This window comes from Akebia trifoliata, chromosome 15 (genome assembly GCF_017979445.1).
Source record: "Akebia trifoliata isolate Shusen 1 chromosome 15, ASM1797944v1, whole genome shotgun sequence".
NCBI classification, from domain to species: Eukaryota; Viridiplantae; Streptophyta; class Magnoliopsida; order Ranunculales; family Lardizabalaceae; genus Akebia; species Akebia trifoliata.
Genome location: NC_141389.1, coordinates 2,771,223 through 2,780,735, shown reverse-complemented (window position 1 = coordinate 2,780,735; position 9,513 = coordinate 2,771,223). Strand labels below are relative to the sequence as shown.

Genomic DNA, 9,513 nt, shown 5'->3' with positions numbered 1-9,513 from the left:
ACATATGAGTCGGTCCGTATAATCTCATTTCATGTATGAATACAATGTATGACAAATATAAATAAAATATGTACTATACATATACATCATTTATTTACTTTCAAATACATGATGTATGTCCAAATTCCTAATCTGGATCGTATTTGATCCGATTCATTGCCAGTCCTACCTACGGTTGGCAATGGATCGGATAATATCCTCTTACCTGACTCATCCTACTACCCAAGTTATTTGAGTATGGGTACACTTTTTTATCCGATTATGAATTCAAGTAAATTTATCCACAATTATTTTTATCCAAATATTTTAGGGTTGGCTATGGATAGGCATTATATCTAGTCCGAATATCCATTTATCTGAATTTAATTTGATAAATTCACAATAAAATATATGTATAATCCAAAATTAAGGTTTTTTCCATCATCTTCACAATAATATACATATATATATCCACTTGAAAATAGTTGGATATGGATATCCTTAGCATAAGTGGGTATAAAATCGGATATGGATAATTGGCTTTAACTTTAACCGACCCACACCCGACCCATTGCCAGCCCTACCGCAAAGATTTGGGCTCAAAAATTCATGGGCCACGGAGAGCAAAAAATTCATGAGTTTTATGGTGAGGCCCACGAGATTACCGAAGTTGATAGACAGTTACTTACCATCTATAATCACCACACGATCAAAGACGAAACCCTACTTCTTGCCCACCATATATAAACCCTGTTTCACAGCTAAATTTCCTCTCTCGAACTCACGCTGAGATCGCACCAGCACAAACTTTAGCCCAACAATGGCGGAGAGAGGTGGAGAACGAGGAGGCTTTGGTAGAGGGTTCGGTCGCGGAGGCCGAGGTGATCGTGGCCGAGGAGATCGACGTGGTGGCCGACGTGGCGGACGACGCGAAGAAGAAGAAAAGTGGGTCCCAGTAACGAAGCTCGGACGACTCGTTAAGGAAGGAAGAATCAAGAGTTTGGAACAAATCTATCTCCATTCACTCCCAGTCAAAGAACACCAGATCATCGAAACCCTACTCGGTCCTCAACTCAAAGACGAGGTCATGAAAATCATGCCGGTTCAGAAACAAACCCGAGCCGGTCAACGAACCCGGTTCAAAGCCTTTGTAGTCGTTGGTGATGGTAATGGTCATGTTGGGTTAGGTGTGAAATGTAGCAAAGAAGTTGCCACTGCGATTCGGGGAGGTATAATTTTGGCGAAGCTTTCGGTGATTCCGGTGAGGAGAGGTTATTGGGGGAATAAGATCGGGAAGCCTCATACAGTACCGTGTAAGGTTACCGGTAAATGTGGGTCAGTTACAGTTCGGATGGTGCCGGCGCCTCGTGGTGCTGGGATCGTTGCTGCTAGGGTTCCTAAGAAGGTCTTGCAATTTGCTGGGATCGAAGACGTGTTCACTTCTTCTCGTGGATCGACTAAAACGCTCGGGAATTTCGTTAAGGTTTGGAAACATCTCAACTTTTTTTCTGTTAATTTCAGTATTATATTTGCATTTTTTGAGAAGCTTAGCGGAACTATCTTCAATGAAATTATTAGGTTTTAGGTTCCTTAATCCCTTTTTTTTTTTTTGTTTGTTTGTTTAGTTTGATTTTAGGGCTTTGTATGATTTTATGGATTTTTGCATGAGGCATGTTGTTTTCTTTTCTAATTTGTAAAATATATAATAATGTGGCATGCTTAATTTACATTTTTTGAGTATCTTAGTGCAACCATCTTCAATGAAATTATTAGATTTGTGCTTCCTTAGTCCTTTTATTTGCTTGTATTAATTTGATTTTAGGGTTCTATATGGAGCATCGAACTCATTAGTTTTAGGCCTTTAGTTAAGAACTTATTTACTTGAAGACGAATCAACAAAAAATACGATTTTGACTAATCAACAAAAACGATTGTCTGTTCATGTAAAGAAAAGATAAAAATTAAAGAAGTCACATTCTTTTTATATTTTAATTTTAGTTCAAGTTCATTTGCTTCAAGATATTTTTTTTGGTTGATATTTAATTAGATTACAAATGTTATTATAACTAAAATAAATTGACTAGTCGAGTACCCATATGATACCTATTGGGTACCCAAATGAGACCCGACTCTTATCAAGTCCTTAAGATAGCCACCCAAAACCGGACCCAAAAATTGATCCCATAATGGTAGACCCAAAATCAACTAATCGGTTTTGGGTATCCATTGACATCCTTATTAGAAACATCTGTAGAATCAGGGGTGGGGCTAGGATTTTCTTGGTGGGTGGGGGGGATTATAGTTGATTGATGTCGTCAGTAATTATTTTATCTAAATTTAATACAATTGATCTACTTATCTATAAATAAAAAAAAGTAATTATTTAAAAAGTAATTATTTGACCGCCTTTTTTTCTTGTTAAATTTTCATCAATAAAGTACCACCATTGAGAAGGGAATTGAAGACGAATCAACAAAAAATACACAATGATTGTTATTCAAATCTTTTCTTACTTATTTACTTCCATTACAAAATTCTTTATAATTATTATTAACGAATTTTAATGTTCTGAAAGCAGTTCATAATCTCTTCATTGTCAATATTATTAATAATGTCTTTCTCAATGTATATACTCAAACAATCATTAATCCACTCGTATCTTGTATAATAGAAAACCTTACCATCTTGGCCCTTTTTTGCATTATTTTATATTAATACTGCAAAAATTCTTTCTACCCAAAACTTCATCTTTTCTACTTCTCCTAAATCTTATCTTGTGCTTCAGATTTAAAGGTTGAAGGAGGTAGAATCTTAAAAATGAAAACAATTTCAACCTAAAATTCCATCATCTTCAACTTATTTAACTCTATGGTAGACTATTATTAATCTATCCAACCTCTTCTTCAACCCATTGTCTTTCTATGCAAATATCCATCCTCTTACCTATGAAGAAAATTCTATCTTGTTATTGAGGTTTAAATGTTGAAAAGGTGAAATTGTAAAGTTGAAATAGTGGTAAAAACAGTTTGGAGATGATTGGTTTTAGGAGAAAATATGAAGATGGGGAGCATTTAGGTCATTTCACATCTATTCTTAGAGAAGAAGTAGGTCAAAGAGTGTAGTAATCTTTTTCAAAAAATTTATTTTCCTTTTCAAAAAAAAAAAAAAAAAAGTGTATGTAATCAGGTTGAAAATCCAAGGGTATCTCTAATATTGACCAAAATTGGGAGTGGCGTGTCATTAATTTGATAAGGGTGTCAAAAGTTAAAACATGCGAATACGACGTATCTCGAACATAGACCAGAACATGAGAGGGGGCATATCTTTGAAAACACAGGTAGTCTCTAATATTGACCAAAACATGGGGAAGGAAATAATGAACCAAATTTTTTACCCACTATCACCCCCCTAGCTCCACCCTTGTGTAGGATAAAATCAGTCTTATTGTCAGCCAGGATATGAGTTTTTAACAGATGTGAATATTTCCAATGCAGTTCAATGTGGAGAATGAATGTGTAGAATATTTCACCTTTCGGTTTTTCTCTAGTACTACAAGCTCATAATTTCATGGGTCCACTTCAAATAGTTGGATATTGTGTTCTGTGTTGTGCTACAAAGGTAGTGTTGCACCCATGCTGTAATGCATCAAGTCTAGAGATGAGAAGATATTCCTCCGATTGTCTGTCATGGCCCATCACCCAAAACCTTTTTCTTCTCCTTTTCGTTGCACACATGCACAAATGGTTTAGAACAGCCCTTCCATGTTTACCAAAATATTCGAGATTCTCCTGTGTTTTTAAAACGATGTAAGTTCAAATATGCCCTTTCAGCTTGGTCTCCTCTGGACTATTCCTCTTTTAAAGGTGATTGTTGTGTCTTTTTTTTTTTTTTTAAATCTGTGTTTTCAAATTTCATGCCCCTTGACCTTGGCCTCCTATGAAAGACACTCTTTTTAAGAGTGATCTGGATGTTTCTAAAAATATTTGCGATACCCCAATGTTTCATTGACCTGAGTTTCCTTTAGAAGGTTATCCCTTAAAAAGGTTGATTTAGATAAGGTCCTCCATGTTTTGAAAGGTATTGAAGATACCCTCATGTTTTCAAACTGACAACATATCTCTTGTCCTTGGGCTCCTTTGAAAGAATCATTGTTTAAATTTGATTTTCACATTTTAGATAAATATTTGAAGTACCCTTGTGTCTTCTAAATGATGGCATGCCACTTGACTCCAGTCTCCCATTAAAAAGGTGATTTTAGACAAACCCCCTCACATTCTTGTTAATATTTTGGATAGCCCTGTGTTACCAAGCCAGGATTGATTTAGAAAAACCCCTCCATGTTTGGTAAATGTTTGAGAAACTCATGTTTTTTTAAAGCGGATGACATAATATACCTTAAGCTTGGTCTCTAAGAGACTTTCACACATTTACCTAAATGCCCTCAATCTTAAACCATCCCTTCAAATCTTCTCCCTAACCCATTCTTTTTTCAAGCTTTTCTTGAACCCCCCATTTAGAAAATCTTCGATCCTTGATTTTTCAACCCTAAAATCGATACAATCATGATTCAAACTTTGCTTTGTTGTTGATATGTTTCCTTCAGGTGTTTCAACTAATAAGTGGTTCTGTTTATGAAGATGTTTGTATATAGAGAAAATGATGATACACACGATGTCTGATAAATAACTGTGTATATGCAGGCAACTTTTGATTGCCTACAGAAAACGTACGGGTTTTTGACTCCTGATTTATGGAAGGAGACCCGTTTCACGAAATCTCCGTTCCAAGAATACACGGATCTGTTGGCAAAGCCTACTAAGGCAATCGTTCTTGAGGATGCCGAAAAGCTAGACATGTAACAAGAAAGAGATCCAAGGGTAATGTATCCATCCATATAGCCTAGGGAGGGACTAGTAGAACTTGGTTTCTCATTTCCTTTATTCATTTTATATATAAATGAGTGAATTTTTGGACATGACATTGTCTTCTTGAAAAAGGGGAAGAAAACAAATCAACTTCAGAGGTTATCAATTTGATGAACATGTTATTTTGTGTCAGGTATTGAAAGTTTCATGATATATTTTGTTTACTTGCTATTTCAAATGCAACATTTCTCAATAGTGCTTAAACAGCATGACTGTCAGGATCTTAATGTCCACTTTAATTGGGATATTGATCTTTTCTAAATCAAATTTCCTCATCGGAGGAGGTTGGGGTCGGTGAGCGTCAGCATTACAGTTGATTAGTCGTTCAATGAAGGTCAATTACAGGTCCACTTGGTCACCCAAGATGAGGATGATGATGATGAACCAAATGAATGTTAATTAAGGTAGTGAGCGCAGATATGGGCATATTTGCAATTGCAGTGGAAGTGACTTGATAAAATTGAGCCATTTTATACATGATCAAGATCGTGGTGATACATTTGATTTGATTTTGAGCGCAGTTCATGTATCAGCAAAGTAATGGGCTTAAGTTTTCCTAAAATTATTCAGAAACTGAACTGAAAATTTGCAGTAAACCAATTGCTATAAATCACAAATAAGGTGGATGTTTAGATTATGTTTTAAAAACTTTCTTAATAATGACTGACTAGTTGCGCACCAGCAATTGCTGGTTGCACTAACATTGCAAAAAATCCTTTATTTTTTATAACCTTTATTTTAACCTATTGCTTGCATTTCAATATGTGTAACCTTTTGGGGTTGAACCTTTATTTTAACTTGTAGTTTTGTATTATTTGCTCGTGTTTTACTTCCCTCATGTTTTGTGATTGATTTTGCTCGTGTTCTATTTAACTCAAACTTAATTAAGGAACTGATTTTTTTTTTCTTTGTTTAGAAATTAATGTGAACATGTGTATTTTAAGGGAATGTATGGTTCAAGATCGACAAAATATTTCTTGCAAAATTTACTGAATCAACAATAATTTTTGTGGGCTTAATTGAGGAAGAACAAAAAAAATATAAAAATATAAAGAAAAAAAAGACTTTTTATAATTATTTTTTGAGTGTAATCCAAATGGAGTGGAAAGGAGAATTTTTTAAGTGATGGAGTACATTTGGTAATAGGTGATGGGCAACTAGTCGGTCCCTTTTATATATTTGCGACTATCATTTAATTTTCAAAGAATGTTCTTGATGGTTTATATTTCAAATTCCATATAATAATATATTTATATATATATATATATATATATAAACTCTTTTTATTTAAAATGCTATCTGTTAGAATGGCATTATGAGTTTCAAACCTTCTAGAAGGAAATGAAAATCTTAGACGTTAAGTGTAAAATTGTGATCCATTTTTTTCCACAAAAAATTAGTGCTACATTGGATATTAGTTATATCAAGCTACTGTGCAGAAGTGGTCCTAATTAATGCCAACCAAAAAAAAAAAAAATCAATTTGTTGACTATAATTCTTATTGATGAGATAATGCCGGCTTTTCAAGAGATCACCTTGATTTCTATAAGCAACAAATTGTCGAGCTTGATTTTCTGATTGGCTGATCTCTACGATTTCAATCACCAATCTCAATGATTGGAATTCTCCGTTTATCGAGGTGAGAGGAGGGAGGGGGGCATTAAGAAAGATTTTACTAAATAGGTTGTTAAGATACCACCCAAAAACTCATGGTGGGTGCATTTAGAAAGACATCCCTCATGTAGTACCACACATGGTTTTAAAACTCGTCCGAGATCGAGATATATCGCTCGAGTTAAGTAGATATCAGAACTAAACGAGACTAACTCACAAAGTCATTTTTTTATCAAGACTTAGGACTCACATACAATTTTTTTAATTTTTTTAAAATGAAAAACTCGTCCGAGACGACTCGGTATCCAGCCTGGACAAGACGAGACGCCAAACCGAGTTTTAAAACCATGGTACCACATGACCTTCTCTAATTGGGATCGGACAAAAAAGCATCCAACATTATCATTCTATAGAATAACCCAAATGAGCAATCAAGACCACTTTTTCCCACCAAGATAAACCAATACACGTGGCTACCATCCATTGGTTAGAGAACATGTCTTAGGATAAGAAAATGGGTGGCCTTCTAACAAGTCCTATTCATGTTAATTTGCAGTCTTTAGCCTAAAAGAACTCAACTCAATAGAGAAAAAACACAACAGAGAGAGAGAGAAGAGAGATCATAATGGCTTCAACCACCATGGCAACCTCATTCCTAGGTGGCGTAACAGTCTCCGGACGAGCTCGTCCGACAACAACAACAACAACCCCTCGTAGACTGATAATTGCTAAGGCTTCAAGTATCATTGAAGGAGGAGAACAAGTGAAGTTGAATGAGACTAAGAAGAAGAATGAGAGCAACAATGGAAGGAGGGACTTGATGTTTGCTGCTGCAGCCGCAGCGGCTTGTTCGATTGCTGGAGTTGCATTTGCTGATGAACCGAAGCGAGGGTCTCCAGAAGCAAAGAAGAAGTATGCTCAAATTTGTGTCACCATGCCCACTGCTCGAATCTGTCGCTACTGAGGATTTGGATTTGATTCTCTTTCTCTTTGTTTTCTAAGTGTTCAAGTTGTTATTTGTATGTAATTGTGTCTTTTAATCTGTTTTCTTGTTTTCCCATTAAACATTGTTTTAATGGGATGAAATGGAAAAAAAAAATTTAAGAACTTAAGGATTATCTAGTAATATGTGCATTTAGATTGGTTCATTGCTTGATATGGTAAATCATGATGATTCTTCTATAGGTGGTGGTGGTGGTGGTGGTGGTGGTGGTGGTGGGGGGGGGGGATCTTGATATAGTGATATTTATTTTGTCGTAGCTATTAATTCCACTCCAACGCCCAAGTTAGAAGTAAGATGTTAAAAGTCAGAAAGGGGTCTATATATGATTTCAAAACTCATTCGAGACGGAGACATATCGCTTGAGTCATCTCGGTATCAAGAAATGGATGGACTAGGTTTTTTTATTTTGCGGAATCTCACAAGACAAACAATATGTCTCGGACTGAGATTAGAAAATCTTGCGAGAGATCAGCAAGTTTTACCAGTTTTCATGATTAAAACCCTATCATTTTTATCCTCAAATCGATTTTTGCTCTTCTTCTCAATCAAGTGAACCTGTTAGGAGGTTACTTGTAACGGTGCCTTCTTTAATGAGAGAAAAGGCAGTTCTCAACCCACTCGAGCAAGAGAAAAGGTGATCCTGTTGTGCAATAGCACAATAATTGAAGAGAAAAAGAAAACCTATGGTTCCAATCACTCTTACTAGAATCTTACTAAGGGTACTTGAGCGCAAATAGATTACCAAATTGGTAATCCAACACCATATAACCTTCTATATTTTATGGGAAAACTCAGACCAAAAGAAACAAACTCAAAAAAATAATTTAGTTTAAAATTTATCATCCCAAGATTTTAAAAATGGTTGGTTACAAAACTCTCAAATTTAAATTTAAATTTACTAGTTAAAAATTTTTGATGAGCTCAACTACCCATAGTAAGATTTGACATACCACCAAGTTAAAATTTTAGTTTAGGTCTGTTAGGTCCATAACAGAATCACAAAAATCAGATTAGGTTTGGGTCCAAATTGGGAGAAAAACTTCTTACTCACCAGATTATTTAAATGGTTAAAAACTATTGTCTCAATGCTGAGCAAGACGATTTGAATGAGACAAGACGTATCATCCAAGTCAACTCGGCATCAGATGCAAAACCGAGTTTTAAAACCATTGGTTTATATCACTGTCTTATTGTACATGGAAAATGGGAGGAAAAATGATTTCCTCGGAAAATGTGATTTTCAGGTATATAATTAACAATTTTGTTAGAATTCAATTTCCCACCTAAATTGATTTTCCACCGTGGGAGGGAAGATGATTTCTAACCTCCTATCATCATTCTCTCACGACTTCCTCCAATCTCAAAACAATAACCCAACTCTCTTCATGATATTTTCTTAAGTACAAACAAACAATGAATTTCATTTTTCGAAGGATTTCGTTTTCCCTTAGACAAAGAATTTCCTGCAATTATAAAGACCCAAAGTATATTGGCTCTCTACGCCTGTCCCTTACCTTCAGTCTCACTTCTAACTTTATAGATCACGATAAGTCGATTTTTTCACACAACATTTAAATCTCGGAGAGGTTTAGATTATCAAATTAGATCCTTATCAGAACCCAAATTCTAAATCCACATCAAATGTTATTGGATAGGAAAGAATAGGTTTTCCAGTATGATCTCATCCATTGACAACCCTAATCCTAACTCATCAGATCTGCATTATTTGACGATTGGTCATCTTGAGGTTTTGATGGATGATCAACGATTAGAGGTAAAAGCCAACAAAAAGCTAATAATTGGTATCATCTTGGACCTACCAAGGCACTGAGGTTATACAACTCTCTAAATTCTCTAACTATGACGAATTAAAATAAAAAAAGAATACAAGAAAATAAAAAAAGTTAAAATCGAGGGAAATAATTACACTAAAGATACAAAATGAAATTCTTTATTTATGTACAAAGCGAAAGGTAAAGGAGCAGCCTCACC

At 35.1% G+C, this 9,513-nt stretch overlaps 2 protein-coding genes across 2 annotated transcripts; both read left to right on the top strand.

The window, feature by feature from the left end:
- Positions 1–749: 749 nt before the first annotated feature.
- Positions 750–5,036, top strand: LOC147383906 (uncharacterized). Its single transcript, XM_086425990.1, has 2 exons — positions 750–1,462; positions 4,680–5,036. The coding sequence occupies exons 1-2, from the start codon at positions 800–802 to the stop codon at positions 4,836–4,838; spliced, it is 822 nt and encodes a 273-aa protein (XP_086282116.1). The 5' UTR covers positions 750–799; the 3' UTR covers positions 4,839–5,036.
- Positions 5,037–7,077: 2,041 nt separating this feature from the next.
- On the top strand, positions 7,078–7,583 carry LOC147383905 (uncharacterized). Its single transcript, XM_086424744.1, has one exon. It carries the CDS (start codon positions 7,144–7,146, stop codon positions 7,480–7,482), a length of 339 nt encoding a protein of 112 aa, XP_086280870.1. The 5' UTR covers positions 7,078–7,143; the 3' UTR covers positions 7,483–7,583.
- The last annotated feature ends 1,930 nt before the right edge of the window (positions 7,584–9,513 follow it).